General features: G+C 34.0%; 1 protein-coding gene across 4 annotated transcripts in view; it reads right to left on the bottom strand.

Annotated features, from left to right (window-relative positions):
* The window catches only part of VPS13A (vacuolar protein sorting 13 homolog A), a 262,998-nt gene that overhangs the window by 201,450 nt on the left and 43,423 nt on the right, over positions 1-18,125 (bottom strand). For 3 of the 4 annotated variants that reach the window (XM_081804091.1, XM_081804093.1, XM_081804092.1), the window contains exons 11-17: positions 16,244-16,371; positions 15,947-16,053; positions 14,142-14,313; positions 12,656-12,718; positions 12,019-12,148; positions 10,896-10,990; positions 10,398-10,540 (exon numbers count right to left, since the gene is read on the bottom strand). In XM_081804091.1, coding sequence (XP_081660217.1) covers positions 10,398-10,540; positions 10,896-10,990; positions 12,019-12,148; positions 12,656-12,718; positions 14,142-14,313; positions 15,947-16,053; positions 16,244-16,371 — 838 coding nt within the window. Of the gene's footprint in view, positions 1-10,397; positions 10,541-10,895; positions 10,991-12,018; positions 12,149-12,655; positions 12,719-14,141; positions 14,314-15,946; positions 16,054-16,243; positions 16,372-18,125 lie in introns of those variants that run through there. The other variant, XM_081804094.1, reaches the window with a different exon arrangement.

Genomic DNA, 18,125 nt, shown 5'->3' with positions numbered 1-18,125 from the left:
AACAACGTGGATGGAATTAGAGAGTATTATGCTAAGCGAAATAAGTCAATCAGAGAAAGACATGTATCATATGATCTCACTGATATGAGGAATTCTTAAATCTCAGGAAACAAACTGAGGGTTGCTGGAGTGGTGGGGGGTTGGAGGGATGGGGTGGCTGGGTGACAGACACTAGAGAGGATATGTGCTATGGTGAGTGCTGTGAATTGTGTAAGATTGATGAATCACAGACCTATACATCTGAAACAAATAATACATGTTAAAAAAAAAAAAGATGATAGTAGGAAGGGAAAAATGAAGCGGGGGGAATTGGAGGGGGAGACGAACCATGAGAGACTATGGACTCTGAGAAACAAACTGAGGGTTCTGGGGGCGGGGGGGATGGGTTAGCCTGGTGATGGGTATTAAAGAGGGCAAGTACTGCATGGAGCACTGGGTGTTATATGCAAACAATGAATCATGGAACATTACATCAAAAACTAATGATGTAATGTATGGTGATTAACATAACATAATAAAATTAAAAAAACATTAGCTGTATCACACTAAAAATAAAAATCAGAATTAGTAAAAAAAAAAAAAAATCAGAAAAAAAGAGAAAGAAAAAGAAAAAAGGGAAAGGGAAAGGGAGAAAGGAAGGAAGGAGGGAGAAAGAAAGAAAGAAAAGAAAAGAAAAAAGAACAAAGATCAGTAAACAGTGCCTAAGATGGGAGACCATAAGCAGACCTACACATGTATTCTGGGAGTCTCAGAAGAGAAAAAGGGACAAAAAGAATATCTGAAAAAATCATGGCCCCAAATTTGTCAAATTTGATAAAAGCCAAAAATCTACACATCAAAGCTGAATGCACTCTATAATAAAGATCAACTCTAGGGGCGCCTGGGTGGCTCAGTCGTTAAGCGTCTGCCTTCGGCTCAGGTCATGATCCCAGGGTCCTGGGATCGAGCCCCGCATCGGGCTCCCTGCTCAGCGGGGAGCCTGCTTCTCCCTCTCCCACTCCCCCTGCTTGTGTTCCCTCTCTCGCTGTGTCTCTCTCTGTCAAATAAATAAATAAAATCTAAAAAAAAAAAAAAAAAAAAGATCAACTCTAAAGACCCACACAGAACACAGTATAATCAGTCAAAAACAAAAACAAAGATAGTATCTTGAAAGCAGCAAGAGAGAACCAACTCATCCTATGCAAAGGTAATAGGTTAAGAGCTGATCTATCAGAAACCATGGAATCCAAAAGGTGGTGGGATGATATACTCAAAATATTGAAATTTTTAAAATGTGAACCAAGAATTCCATCTAGCAAAACTAACCTAAAATGCAAAGAAATTAAGACATTTACAGATGAAAAAAAAAAAGCTGGGGCAGTTTGTCAACAGTAGATCTGCCTAGAAAAAATGTTAAAAGGGGTCTTACAGGCTAAAATGAAAGGATACAGTACCCTATAAACTACAGAAATAAAGAACTCTGGTAAGGATACTACATAGGTAAATATAAAAGCCAGTGTTATTTATTTTTGGTTTCTAACTACTCTACTTCCTCTAGGATTTAAAGAAAAATGCACAAAACAATCATAAATCTAGACTGACAGGAATGCAATGTATATATAAAGATGTAACTTGTGAACACAATGAAGGGGAAGAACATATCTGTGTAGGAGCAGAGTTTTTGTAGATTACTGAAAATAAGTTGGTATCGATTTAAACTATATTGTCTTAAATTTAGAACGTTAATTTCAATTTCCATGTATCCACCAAGGCAGTGACTAAAATGTATACAGAAAAAGAAATGTAGACAGAATCAAAAAGAAATCAAACAAAAGGAAGGCAGAGTTGGAGGAGTTGGGGTTGAGGGGGAAGGTATGAAGACATACAGTAAACAAATGGCATAAATCCTTCCTTAACAGTGATCACTTTAGATGTCAATGCTATTAAACTCACCAATTCAAGACTGAGACTGGCAGAACAGATAAAAAAAACTAGATACAATACGTTGTGCACAAGAGATTCACTTCATATTCAGACACAAAAGTTGAGAGTGAAGGGATGGAAAAAGAATCTAGGCAACTTGTAGCCAAATGAGAACAGTGTTTACATTAATATCATACAAAACAGTCTTTAATAAAAAAAATGTTCACTATATATTGATAAAAAGGGTAAATTCGAAGATACAACAGTTATAAATATGAATCCCACACTGACGAAATTGAAGAGAAAATAGACAATTTTACAGTAACAGTTGGAGACTTCAATACCATCTTAAATAAATGCAGAACATCTAGACCAAGACACAATAAAGTAATAGAGAATCTGAACAAAACTACAAACCAATTATATATAACCTATATAGAACATTCCACCCAACAGCAGAATACACATTCAAGTGTAGGCACTAGAACAGTCTCCAAGAAAAAACAGCTGTTTGGCCACAAAACAGGTCTTTAAAACTTTACGGAATGAAGTTATACAAAAAAAAAAAAAAAAAAATCCTCTCCAATGACCAATCACAATGACATTAAAGCTGGAAATCTTGGAGGTAAATTCCAAAGTTTCTGGTAAATTTCCAGAAGCAAAAATTTGGAGTTTCTCAAATATGTGCCACCTGAACAAAATATTTTTTTTTTTTAAAGATTTTATTTATTTATCTGAGAGAGAGAATGGGAGACAGAGAGCATGAGAGGGGGAGGATCAGAGGGAGAAGCAGACTCCCTGCTGAGCAGGGAGCCCGATGTGGGACTCGATCCCGGGACTCCAGGATCATGACCTGAGCCGAAGGCAGTTGCTTAACCAACTGAGCCACCCAGGCGCCCTGAACAAAATATTCTTAAACAATCAATAGGGGGGAAAAAAAAAAAAACACAAAAATTAGAAAATACTTTGAAATGAACGTAAATTAAATGTAGCATGACAAAACTCAAGGGATGTATCCACAGTGATGCTCATAAGGAGATTTCTATCTGTAAGTAACTACATTAGAAAACAAAAGATATCAAATCAATAACCTTGCTTTATACCTCAATGACTAGAAAAAAAAGAAAAGACTAAACCCACGGCTCACAGGAATAATAAACGTTTACCTAGACTAAGAAAAAAAAAAAAAAGAGGAAAGATACAAATAACTAAAGTCAGAAATGAAACTGAAGGCATTATATTACATACCTTTAAGGAATAAAAATAACTATAAAATGTACTGTAAATGACAGGACACCAAGAAAATAACCTAAATGAAATGGACAAATTTCTAGAAACATAAAGATTACAAAAATTGCCTCAAGAGAAAGCAGAAAATCAGAACAGATTTATAAGTAGTAAGTAAATCGAATCCATAATCAACCTCCAAAAGTAATCAGCCTCCCAACAAAGAAAGAAGAGTCCAAGACCAGATGGTTTCACCAGTGATTTCTATAAAATATTTAAAGAAAAATTAATATCAATCCTTCTGAAATTCTTCCAGAAAACAGAAGAGGGAACACCTCCTAACTCATTCTGAGAAAAACAAAATTAAAGACCCATATGCCTTATGAAGATAGATGCAAAAACTTCAACAAAATACTAGCAAACTGGGGCGCCTGGGTGGCTCAGTCAGTTAAGCATCTGCCTTTGGCTTAAGTCATAATCCTGGGGTCCTGGGATCAAGCTGCGTCAGGCTCCCTGCTCAGTGAGGAGTCTGCTTCTCCCTCTCCCTCTGCGCCTCCGCCCCCCACAGCCGGCTTATGCACATGCACTCTCCCTCTGTCTCAAATAAATAATTAAAATCTTAAAAAAAAAGAAATACTAGCAAACCAAATTTAACAACCTATTAAAAAGATTACTCATCATGACCAGGCAGGATTTATTCTAGGAATCTATTTGATGGTGGTTGGAAATAAGAAAAACAATAAAACAATCTATTAACAGAATGACAAAGTCACATGATCATCTCAAATGATGCAAAAAAAAAAAAAAAAGCATTTTTAAAAATCCAAAATCATTAAAAAATTTTTCAAAAACTAGGGAATACAAGTGTACTTCCTCAACCTGAAGAAGGGCATTTCTTAAAAACCAAAAAAAAAAACCTATGACTAGAATCATACTCACTGGTAAAAGACCAAAAGCTTTCCCTCCAAAACCATAAACAAGACAAGGATGCTCACTTTGAACTCTGTTCTAGAAGTTCCAGCCAAAGTAGTTAGCCAGGAAAAAGAAATTAAAGGTACCTAATTGGAAAGGAAAAAATGAAAATCTATTCATGTATGGCATCACAACACAGGGGTTAGGGCCAATGACAGCCTGCAGAGTCAAAAATCCACATATAACTTTCGTTTCCCCAAATTCCTAATAGCCTACCATGGATGAGAAGGCTTCCCAGCAGCATTAACAGTCAATGATCCATACTTTGTAATATGTGTTTTATGCTGTATTCTTACAATAGAGAAATTTTTTAAAAATCATTAAGGGAGAGAAAATACATTTGCAGTACTGGGGGAAAAAAAAAACCATGATAGGTAAGTGAACCCATGCAGTTCAAACCCATGTTGTTCAAGGATCAAGGGTACATAGAAAATCCCAAAGGATCTACAAAAAAACAATTAGAGTTAATAATTCAGCAAAGCTGCAAGCACAAGATCAACACCTAAAAATCAACTATGCTGCTATACATCTACAATGACTAAATTGAGGAGGAAATTGACACAATTCCATCATATTAACATCCAAAACGATAAACATTTAAGAAAATATTTAACCAAAAAAGACTTGAACAGTGAACAAAATAATGCTAGAAAAAAACGCAGAAATACCTAAATAAATGGAAGGATATCTATACTCATTGATTGGAAGACCTAATATTGTTTTGATAGCAATACTACTGAAAGCAATCTATAAATTTAAGGTAATCCCTATCAAATTCAAAGGAGCTTTTGTGTGAAATGGAAAAGCCAAATCCTCAAATTCATATGGATTTGCAAGGGATCCAAATATCCAAAATATTCTTGAAAAAGTACAAGATGGAAGACTTGCACTTTCCAATTTCAAAATTTACTACAAAGCTACAGTAGTCAAAGCAGTGTGGAATTGACATATAGATAGACCCAATGAGTCTATAGAATGGAAGGAAATAGAATTTAGAGTCCAGAAATAAAGCCATATATTTATGACCAAATGATTTTCAACAAGGGTAACAAGATCATTCAATGGGGAAAAATAATTTCTTTAACAAGTGGTCTTAGGACACCTAGATATCCACATACAAGTGAATCAAACTGTATTCACTGTCTATACCATATACAAAACCTAACTCATTGTGGATCATAAACCTAAATATAAGAGTTAGAACTTTAATACTCTTAGAAAATATAGGACTAGATTTCCATAATCTTTGGTTAGACAAATCTTCTTACATATTATATCAAAAGCATAAGCAATGACAGAAAAATAAACCAGATAAATTATACTTCATCAAAATTAAAAAGTGCATCAAAGGACATTATCAAGAAAATGCAAGGACAAGCTAAAGAATGGAAGTAAATATCATGTATCTAGAGTCTAGCATATATAAAGTATTTTTACAACTCAACAAAAAGAATAACCCAATTTTAAAAATGGACCCAGTGAAGATGTATGTGAAGATGTCAACATCCACATGAAAAGATGCTGAATATCATTAGACATTAAGGAAATACAAATAAACACAATGAGAAACCACATTTCACACCCAAAAGAATAACTATAATTTAAAAGCACATACAAGAAAATAAGTGTTGGGAAGAATATGGAAAATCTGAAATCCTTGTACACTGCTAATGGAAATGTAAAACTGTCAACCCTATGAAAAACACATTGGCGCTTCCTCAAAAAGTTAAAAACAGAATCATGCTATGACTCAGCAATTCCATTCCTAGGTGCACAGCAAAAGAATGTGTACTCAAATCCACACTCATGAATGTTCACTGTGGTATCACAATAGCCAAAAGGTGGAAAAAACTCAAATTTCCATAGAACAGATGAATAGAATAAGCAAAATGTGATAAATACATACAATGGAATATTGTGCAGTCTTAAAAAGGAGGGCACCTGGGTGGCTCAGTTGGTTAAGCAACTGCCTTCAGCTCAGGTTGTGATCCTGGAGTCCCAGGATCGAGTCCCACATCGGGCTCCCCACTCAGTGGGGAGTCTTCTTCTCCCTCTGACCCTCTCCCCTCTCATGCTCTCTCTCACTCTCTAATAAATAAATAAAATCTTTAAAAAAAAAAAAAAGGAATGAAATTCTGATATACAGAACAACATGGATGAGCCTTGAAAACATTATGCTAAGTGAAATAAACCAGACACAAGAGATCACGTAATGTATGATTCCATTATATGACATATCCAAAAACAGAAAGCAGACTCGTGTCTTCCAAGAGCCAGGAGGAGGGGAGTGATTCTTAATAAGTATGGGGTTTCACTTTGTGGTAATGATATTTTGACTAGATAGGGGTGGTGATTATTCAACATTATGAACATATAAATCCCACTGAATTATACTCTTTAGAATGATTAATTTTATGATGTCAATTTTACTTCAATAGTCATTAAAATAAAATTAATGAATTAGTAAATGCATACATTCACAAAAAAAAATTCCCAAATCATACCAGTTAAAGATACTTGAAAAAAGCAAAGTAACCTAAGCCTAAAGCAAGCAAAGTAAAAAAAAATATAAAGGTTAGAGGACAAATTAATAAAACAGAGAATGGAAAAAAATATAGAAAAAAACAAGACCAAAACTGTTTTTTTTTAAAAGATCAACAAAATTTAAGTAGTCTAAGAAATAAGAGCAAAGACTCAAAAAATTAGAGTGAAAGACGACATTATTACCAACCTCACAGAAAAAAAAGATTACATGGTAATACTGTAAACAACTACGTGTCAACAAATTAGACAGCTTAAATGAAATGGGCAAATTCCTGAAAAGGAACTACTGAAACTGACTGGAAAAAAAAAATGAAAAAAGTAAAGAGACCTAAGGACACGTACAGATTAAGTTAATAATTTAAAAACTTCCCACAAAGGAAAGCTCAGGCCCCAGTGACATTACTGGTGAATTCTACCACCAAACGTTTAATGAAGAATACCAGTTCTTTACAAACTACTCCAAAGAGGAGGGAACATTTCCCAACTCATTTTATAAGGACAGTATTATCCTAAAAAAATAGACAAAGCCATCACAAAAAAACTATAGACCAGTATTCTCATGAACAGACATAAAAATCCTCACCAACAAACCAAATCCAGCTGTACATAAAAAAGATCACACACACCACCAAAAGAATATACCATGATTTTATCATATGAAAATCAACTAAGGTGAATACCTTAAAAAAAGGTATAAATCAAAAGAAAAAAGGACATAAACTACACAATCTTCTCAAGGAACACAGAAAATGCATTTAACAAAATCTAACAAACTTTCATGCAAAACAAAAAAACCCAACATAAACAAAAGCCAAAAACTCAACAAACTAGGAATAGAAGGGGATTTCTCAAAACTGATAAAAGGCATCTATGAAAAACCCACACTTAACATCATATTCAAAAGACTGAACTCTTCTCCTTAAGATAAAGAACTAGAAAAAGATGTCCTTTCTGACCACTTCCATTCAACATAGTACTGAAGGTTCAAACAAGGGCAATTAAGAAATGAAAGAAAAGGTGTCCACATTGGAAATACAGATGTAAAACTATCTCTATTTGCAGATGCAATGCTCATGTATGCAGAAAATCCTAAGGAATTTAATAAAAACTATTGGAACTAATTAACAAGTTTATCAAGGTTGCAGGGTAATAGATCAATATACAAAAATCAATTATATTTCTACACACTTGTAATCAACAATCCAAAAATGAAATTAAGAACATGATGCCACTTGTAAGCACTGATGGGGTTCAGGACACATTACCCCCAAAATATGGCACCTTGGCATAGTAAGTATTTTAAGTTGAAGGAATTTGAGAAAACAGCAGAAGCAAGAAGGTCACTCTGATAGTCCCGTACCCTTCCCCCCCTCAAACAGGTCATAAAATCTTCACATAATAGGTGCCCTCCCTATAGCTAGAGGAAAAAAGCATCCTTATCTCTAAAAACAAAGGTAAACTGAGAGGAGTCCTAAAAAACAGGGCTTGCTAACTTTCTCCCAGTCTACCATACTTACCTTACACTCCTTGACCTATCATATTCCTTCACAACTGTCCACTCTTCATCAAACCTAACATAGTCTAGTCTAACTGGTTCTTTCGATCTTCATTATGAAGGTTCTTTTATTAAACTTTTGTTAAATAAATCTGTATGCTTCACCCTTGCTAATCTTTGTCAGATTTAATTTTCAGATGCAGCCAGGCACTCAAAAAGGGTTGAGGAAAACGCTTTCCTCCCATACAGCATCAAAAACAATAAAATACATGAGAATATACTTTTCAAACAAGATATAAAACTTGTACTCGGAAAAGTATAAAACATTGTTGAAATTAATGAGGATAAATAAGTGGAAAGGCATCCAATATTCATGCACTTTAAGATAATACCATTTAAATGTCAGTACCAAAAACTGATCTACAGATTCAACAAAATCCTTATCAAATCTAAGCTGAAATTTTTGGCAAAAATGGATACAAAGAAATTCAAGAATATCCTAAGAGCTAAAACCATCTTGAAAAAGAAAACAAAACTGGAGGATAAACTTTCTAATTTCAAATTCTACTACAAAGCTATAGTAATCAACACAGTGTACTACTGGCAGAAGGTTGTAGAGATCAATGGAAATAGAAAAAAGTCCAGAAATAAATTCTCACATTTATGGTAAACTCTTTTTGATGAGGGTATCAAGATCATTCAATGGGGATATAAGGTTTTGCAACAAATGTTGCTGGGACAAATGAATAACCTCATGCAAAAGAACGAAGTTGAACCCCAAACTCACACCATATATAAATGTTAACTCAAAATGGGTCATAAACCTAATTTAAGAAATGAAAGTGTAAAATTCTCACAAGAATACACAGGAATTTATCTCTGTGTCCTTGAGTTAGGCAAAGACTTCTTGAGTCTTCATTGCAACAACAAAAAATAAACTGGACTTCATGAAAACCAAAAACATCTGGCAAAGAATACCACCAAAAAACAATGAATAAGAGAAAATAATTATAAATTTCTTATGAGATAAAGGATTCTCATCAATAATATATATAGAACTCTTAAAACTGAATGAAAAGACAACTCAATTTAAAAATGGGCAAAATAAGTTAATATACATTTCTCTAAAGAATATACAGAAGCAACCAATAAGCACAAGAAAAGATGCTCAATACTGTTAGCTATCAGGGAAATGCAAATTAAGACAACAATGAAATATCAACTCACACCCATCAGGATGGCTCTAATTCAAAAGTGTTGGCAATGATACAGATTAATAAGAAACCTCAAACACTGCTGGTGTGAATATACAATGGTGCAGCTGCTTTGGAAAACAATCTGGCAATTCCTCAAAAAGTTAAATACAGAGTTACCATATGAGGAAACAATTCTGCTCCTAAGTACGTACCCGGAAAAATTTAAGCCTTATTGCCCATACAAAATATTGTCTGTAAATATCCAGAGCAACATTATTCATAACAGCCAAAAAGAAGAAACAAACCAAATATCCATCATCTGATGACTGGGCAAACAAAATGTGGTATATCCATACAATGGAATATTATCGTGCAATAGAAAAAAATTAAAACACTAATTCAAGCTATACCGTAAATGAACCGTGAAAATATCATGCTAAGTGAAAGAAGCTGGACAGAAAAGGCCATATATTGTATGATTCCATTCATATGAAATGCCTCCAACAGACAAATTCTTAGAAATTAAATTAGTTGTTGCCATACACCGGGGAGAGGGGAGAATGGGGAGTGACTGCTAAAAAGGATTTCTTTTTTTAGGGTGTCAAAATGTACTAGAATTAAGATAATGGTAATTGTTGCACAACTCTGTAAATATACCAATGCGAATTTGGTATATGATACCACAAGTGTGATAAACACGAGTTGTACACTTTAAATAGATGAATTGCATGGGATATTAATTATATCTCAATAAAACTACTTTTAAAAACAAAAGTAAAATAAAGATATTTCCAGATAAAAACCAAATTGACAGTGCAGTTTCTTTTTATATAGTGTGATTGCTGACATTTCTGTTTTATTTTTCAGTGTCCTTCTACATTTCCTTAGCATAGAGTTTTCTATTGAACCTGTATTATTTTTAATAATTCCAAAACGTAAGTTCCTAAAAATACATAATGATACATTAAACCAAAGTACCCTTACAAAATACGGGAAGACTGTAATCTAACTTCCAACTTCACAGTGAAATGTCTACTTACTGGTCAAAGAAAAATACTTACTTAATGGCTTGTGCTCCTGGTCTTTGCACAATCAAAGTGCTAAATTCTTCCACTACAATATCTAACAGCTCAGGTGTCTCTCGTTTTTCCCTTAGAACAATAGACATACTTTTCAAGTGAACAAAGAACTTCATGGCTTCAAACTAGAATATATTGAGAGAAATAAAATGAAAATAAATTTATATATATTTATATATTTATATATTTTTATATATGTATATACATATGCATATATAGATATATAAAGACAATACTCTTCTTCATAGTTTATTCTTTCCGATAACCAAAAAATACTTTAAAAATAACCCTTCATATATTAAAGAATCACCATATAAACACTACAAAGTAGGGGCACTTGTTATCCATATATTGGAAATTAAAATAAATATGTACCAACTAGGCAAAGATCACAGAGTAAGTCAGGAACATTTCTGAGAGGATTAAAAATAGGCATATCTACCGTTAAACTCTAAGGTATAAGGCAAGAAAACATCTTACTGTTTTTGGCAAGGTTGGATCAACTGCTGTTTCACTATAGCCAATTGCTTCATAGAGTAAAGTTTTTTCTTCAGAGGTCAACATTTCTTCAAGAACTATAATCATAAAGAAGTTTTTTGCATTCTTAACTGGTAAGATAAAACTAACTCACAATTTAGCTGCTTTTAACCAACTGGCAAATTCAACTCTCTTTTTATACTTTTAAGAAATTATAAAAAAATTTTATCTCAAAAAAAAGAAAAATTATAATCACTGAATGTTAGGATGGCACCGGCAATTTTAGAAGGATTAGCCTCCAAAAATATAAACTGCTAAATATATGAATTTAGCAATAGAAATTTCTAAATATCTGGATTAAGCAGGCTCACAAAATGACTGTTATTAGGCACTTAGTGTACTGTGCTAAGCAACATACTTAGCATACAAAGTAAGTAACACTAATATCATAATTTCCCATTTTACAGAGGATAAAATTGAAGTTTTGGGAATTTAAATAATTTGCCTGGGCTACGCTGCCAGTAAGTGATAGATCCAGGATATAAACTTAAGCCCCTAAGTCTCCAAAGCTATGATCTTAAACATTTGGTAAGGAAACAAAAACCTTTCCAAGAAATAATTTCAACAAAAATTTACAATGGTTCATACCCTTGGGAATTTACACATTATTAAATCCTGAGCATAAAGCTCTTTTGTAAACATTAAGATAAAAAATTTAATTTTTATTTGATGTATACATGTACAATGTTTTAATAGTAATTTTATTGATAGTAAGGATAAATTATATATGATACATATATATGCTTTTAATGTTTATTTTAGTTAGAAAATTTTCTGCAGGGGCGCCTGGGTGGCTCAGTCGTTAAGCGTCTGCCTTTTGCTCAGGTCATGATCCCAGGGTCCTGGGATCAAGGCCTGTATCTGGCTCCCTGCTTCAGTGGGAAGCCTGCTTCTCCCTCTCACACTCCCCCTGCTTGTGTGTTCCCTCTCTCGCTGTCTCTATCAAATAAATAAAGAAAAGAAAAAAAAAAATTTTCTGCAAAACTTTGCTTTCACAACTGATGATTAGTTGCACTAAATTAACGTAATGATTAACTGCACTCTCTATAAAATGAAATGGACCTACTTCCAGGCTTAACATCTGGTTGTTCTTTACTTCTTGGTTCTGACCAAGTCCACAGCCAGCTAAACCATCCTTTATTTTCCTCTGAATCTTTTGCTCCTTCTCTGAAAATCCTATATCCAGCTTTCTTTACCTAAAATGATTAAATTTTCAAATAAATGACAAATTATCCTTTATTTAGCAATCTAACAGTAAATGACATTTACTAAACTATTCCAGTGAAAAAATGTAAACAATGAACAAACTGACAACAAAACAAAGTAATGCAACATAAGCCAAATGTAAGAATTTAGAATTTCCAGGTAGACAGCCCTACTGTCTTACAAGTCACGGTAATCACACCACCCTGCCGCCCCCCCACCCCCAGATTGGATTTTCACCTTCATAGGAACTCAGTGTTTGATAATTATTTAGCAAGAATTACTTAGCCAAATTATTCAGCAAGAATTTTCCCCCCACAGGACCTAATTCAAATGTGTGGGGCAAAACATCAAATCTATTTTTCTTATACCACAAAGAAGCAAATTTGAACCCCTTTTAGGAAACAGTATATTACAGCCCAACACTAATTATACCACTGCATCTGTCAAATCTACATGGAATCTAGATTTTTACCAATTGAAAGATAATGTGGAATTACCTCAACTTCTGCCTGTTGTCTTGATATAGTTATATTAAATACATCCAAGGTCTTTTCCAACTCCTTAAAATATAAACAAAAGTGTGTTTAAATGAGTAACTTTACATAGTCTATAGAAAGATTATAAAAATAAAATTTCCTATATAATCTAACAAACTGCTGCAATAAAGATAGGAAGCAAAAAACGGATCATCCACCAACATAATACCTCTTTTAAATTCTGAGAAGCAGTGCTTGTATATAGGTCAGCTTGGAAATTAGCAATGATAGAGTAACTTTCTTAAAGAAATCATACATGTCATGCATATAGGTGTCATATTAAGATTTACAGACCCGTACTAAAAGATACCATATAGGCATTGTTTAAAATGACCTTTATTTGGGTTCTAACTACAACTGAGGGTAAATACATTAGTGTCACTTTCAACTAAAAATATAATTCTAAATCCTTCATATTATACGCACAGTTGGTGTGTCATCTTTAATATATTCCAAGTAGATCTTTCTGCAGAAAGTCTCCTACTTCAAACATAAAAATAAAACTCAATCTTTAGGGAGCTCCTAATTGGAAATTGGCCTAGATTCAGAATGGTTAATTTCAAGAGGCTATCTCTCCTCAGTCTCCCTAAACTAAACATCATCCATCCATAGAACAATCCCTTCTAGAATATACCATAACGCTAACAGATAAGACTAGTATTTAGGGAATTCTCAAGACAGATAATGAAATGTAAAGTTGCTGGTAAAGACTAGAAATGCCACAAGAATGAAGAGAAAAGGGACTCTGAATGGGCAGAAAATTCAGGAAAGTTTGTACAAGAGATGGGACTTACACAGAGCTTGAGGAATGAGTAAAACTGGAATAAACAGAGATGAGGAAAGGCAGATGGACTTGGCTACAAGTATAAGCATAGTATGTATAAAAGACAGGAAATTGGGGCGCCTGGGTGGCTCAGTCGGTTAAGCGACTGCCTTCGGCTCGGGTCATGATCCTGGAGTCCCGGGATCGAGTCCCGCATCGGGCTCCCTGCTCAGCAAGGAACCTGCTTCTCCCTCTGACCCTCCCCCCTCTCATGTGCTCTCTCTCTCTCGTTCTCTCTGTCTCAAATAAAAAAAAAAAAAAAGACAGGAAATTAATGCCATTAGATGGTAACGGGGAAATGGAGTGGTGACAGGTAGTATAAGGCTTTGAAGCCAACACAGAAAAGACTGGAATCAATGTAGCAAACACTTTTTGGGCTTTGAGGTTAAAAAAGTCATAATGTGAGGTTTCAAGTTACTATTTGCATGAACCCAAAACTCTCCAGATTGACAATAATCTGAAATTCCAACAGCTCACAGGAGAGTATCACCAGAGGTTATATCACCCAACTGAAGTGAAGAACAGGAGTATGAAAAAGTCTAAGTAAAAGCAATGGCAGTCAAAATTAAAACAAATGAGGAATTATGTAGTACAAAATATTCAACAACTTCTAAATATGCTTACCTCCAAAGACATGAGAATTTCACCAGTTGGCTTCTTAGTTGTTATCTTTTTTTTATACAGTTCTTTATACTGCTTCATTTTTTGCCTGTGTTCTCTAATATGCTTCCATGACCACATCCGTAACCGGGGGCAGACATTTACTTCAAGAATACCGTGTATAGCATAAGCCCACCTAGTTAAAAAACAAAAACAAACCCCACACTTAACACCTTCAAGCCAACAGTATGAAATATAAAACTGCTCCTACTCCAAAACAGCATACATAGCACAGAGACTACACTATAGTACCAGACGTTGAAAATGGTGTACTATCTGACCACTTGATTTTTCCCAGCCCTGTTTGTATTAAGACTACATTAATTATTAATCTTATCTCTTTCCTGAGTGACAAACAAAATCACTGAATTTTGTTACAAAAAATATAGCTCTACAGAAAAACTACTGAAGTACTACTTGGCAAATAGCACTTTAGTAACCTGACTAGTAATTAAGAGTCAACTAAAAGTAATTGCAACTTCTAGAAAACAGCAAAAGCTTAATAAACGGAATAACAAGACTTCTCAATTTTAAAAAGGGGCTGTACTTTTACAGACTCACATAACCTGATTTTCGACTTTAATCACATAGGTTTAACACACCTAATACGAAAGTTTGAATTTTTTTTAAAAAGACATTGCCAGACACAAACTAGGATATAGTTGTTAATAATCCCCAAAATACAGTTAATTAATGGTATTTTAGTATCTCCATTTTTAAGTTTTGTTTAAAAAAAAATCCCTTAATTTTATTAACATAATAAGCAAAAGCCATAAATCAAATGACAAAATGTATCTGCCCTTAAAGAGTATCTTAAAAAATTACTCTTAAAGTCAATAAATTCACTTTTAAACTGTATTTTATAAATCTTAAAAAAATTTTTTTAGATCAAGTAATTCTACTTCTGGGTATTTATCTGAAGAAAACAAAAATACTAGCACAAAAAGATGTATGTTCCCTGATATTAAATGCAGCATTTTAATACAGTAGTCAAGATACAAAAACCACCTACGTGTCCATAAACAAATGAATGAAGAAAATATGGTATATAGATATACAATGGAATATTATTCAGTCATAAAAAGGAGTGAAATCTTACTATCTGTGACAACATTATGCTAAGTGAAATTAGTCAAAGAAAGATAAACACAGTATGATCTCACTTACATATGGTATCTTAAAAAATAAAAACCAAAAAACTGAGCTCATAGATACAGAAAACAGACTGGTGGTTGACAGAGGTGAGGCACAGGCAGTGAGTGAAATGGGTGAAGGGGATTAAAAGGTTCAGACTTCTAGTTAAAAATAAGTTAAGTAATAGGATATAATGTACAGCATGGTCACAATAGTTAATACTATAATGCATATTTGAAAGTTGCTAAGATATCTTATAAGTCCTAAAGAAAAAAATCTGTCCTTGGGGCGCCTGGGTGGCTCAGTTGGTTAAGCGACTGCCTTTGGCTCAGGTCATGATCCTGGAGTCCTGGGATCGAGTTTCGCATCGGGCTCCCTCCTCAGCAGGGAATCTGCTTCTCCCTCTGACCTTCCCCCATCTTGTGCTCTCACTCTCTCTCTCTCTCAAATAAATAAATTAAATTTAAAAAATATATATTAAAAAAATCTGTCCTCATATATGGTGATGGATGTTAACTAGACTTATTGCGGTGATCAGTTTACAACATATACAAATATCAAATCACTATGTTATAAACCTGAAACTAATATGTCAAATTATACCTCAATTTAAATAAAAACGTAAGTCATTTTACCAGTCTCTGGCATGATAGTGAAGAGGTACATCAGGTCTGAATTTCCTATATGGCAGATTTTGCGTCATCATATCAACTGATTCAAGAAGCTCCATAACACTGAAATACTGAAGAATGAAAAAAATGAAGGCTCTTAAATGTTTCAGATTTTTTGTTCAATTGTTAAAAAAATTAAATTACTGACTTTTTAAAGGAAATGTTACCATGTAACATTGTGTTTGAAATACATTTAAAATCTTAGTTCTGCTTTTATCAAATTATAACTCACAATTTAAAATTTCATTTAAAAAAAATCACCTGTGGTTTATTAAGTTCAATTGCTATGTCATGTAACTCAACATCCAGGTTTATCTTGGGGGCAGAAAAGTCAAAATCTGATCGCCGATTCATCTGAAGTTTGGCATTAGCAGATATGGGGCGAAAAACTGAAAAATATAAATTTTAAAAAGTTAAACTGAGTTATATTTCAGAGTCCCAAAGTGCTAAGGGGATGAAGTGGAAAATATTTTCATTTCTTATACTCTTACTTTCCCAGATTTCCACACTGCTGTAATTTGGTCAGATGAACTGTCATTTAATTAATAAAGAATATTCTTTCATCTTTTTCCTACCTATAATTTTATATTTTAAGTAAATGAAGACTAAGTAAACTCCCCCTCAAAACACCAACATAACCCTTAAAAAGCAGGAACAATCTCTAAAAGGCAAAAATAGTATAATAAAATAATCTTAACAAAAATACAATTTAAAGGAATTACATTAAAAATGCTAAGGGAGAAAAGATTGTACTTGACCACTGACTTCCATTATGGAGTTATAATTTCTGAACTTCTGATCAGTTTCTATGTATCCATCTGCCCCATTTTAACTTGTAAAAGGAGAGGTGAGATGAGTGAGTTAACCCAGGATAACCTTCTTGGCTCAATCCATAGTCTAAAATGGATTAAACTCAACCCTTTATATTTAGTGCCAAAAAGAGTAAGAATATTCTTGCAGAGGGAGACAAACAATAGCAGAATCTATACCAAGATCAACTATTAAATTATAAGCTAATCTATATAAAAACATAGTATGTTCCTCTTGTTTTAATCATTCCCAAGGCATAGCACTTAGGTTTTTTTACACACTGAGCATTCAAATATACTGTGAACTTGAGTAGAACAAGAAGATATTCAACAAATGGAGACTGGTTAAATTCATCATGATACATCTATACAGTAAAGTACCACAGAGTGAAAAATAAGAAAAATTTATATATACCTAAGTGGAAGGAAATAGTAAAAGAAAGTTCAGGGGCGCTTAGGTGGCACAGTCAGTTAAGGGTCCAACTCTTGGTTTCGGCTCAGGTCATGATCTCAGGGTTGAGATGGAGCCCCATGTTGGGCTCTGCATGGAGTTCTCTCTCCCTCTGCCTCTGCCTCTCCCCCCTGCATCCTCCCTCTCTCTAAATAAATACATCTTTTAAAAGAAGAAAGTTTAAAAAGTGTATGTACACAGCAATAATATCACTATCTGAAAAATAAAATTATTCCTCTCCCCCAGCTTTCTTATGTTACGTACAAGACTACACAATCCCCTATATCCTTCCTGGTTGCAATCTCTATCCATCCCTAGGTTACAACCTCTCCTAGGTCTCTGCGATTTTAGCTCCTGGCAACTCTAATTTCCAAGTGATTTCAACATACAAATAATCTTTCCAAAACCAAAGCCTCTCAGAACCTTGGACTTCTCCACCCTTACTTCATCCACTAGATCTTATCATACTTATATGCTAGACCTCTCCATAAGCTCAGTCTCAAGCATCCAACTCTCCTACCACCACCACCTATCTCTCTAGTACTAAACTTCAAGTCCCGTGAGACCTATCATTCATTGATCCTTTATCTTTTGTCTTTCACCTCCGCTTCATGTCCTCAGGAACCTCCCTACCCTATTAAAATTCTATAATCAGTTATTTTAATCATCCCCCTGCATTCACTCTTCACTCCTCTGTCTTCTCACTTTGTCAGTACTTACCAGGCCACACTCTAATTCTGGATAAAAACCCTCTCCATTTACTCTACACCTGTAACCTACCTAAGAAATTGAATTTGGTTAGGGGAAAAAAACAAAACCAAAAACGTACACAATCACACAGATTGGTCTCACTTTAATGTCATAAATCCTAAAAATCCTCAAT

This window comes from Leptonychotes weddellii, chromosome 14 (genome assembly GCF_054177405.1).
Source record: "Leptonychotes weddellii isolate Sample4059 chromosome 14, ASM5417740v2, whole genome shotgun sequence".
Taxonomy (NCBI): domain Eukaryota; kingdom Metazoa; phylum Chordata; class Mammalia; order Carnivora; family Phocidae; genus Leptonychotes; species Leptonychotes weddellii.
This window is presented reverse-complemented; position numbering and strand designations above follow the sequence as displayed.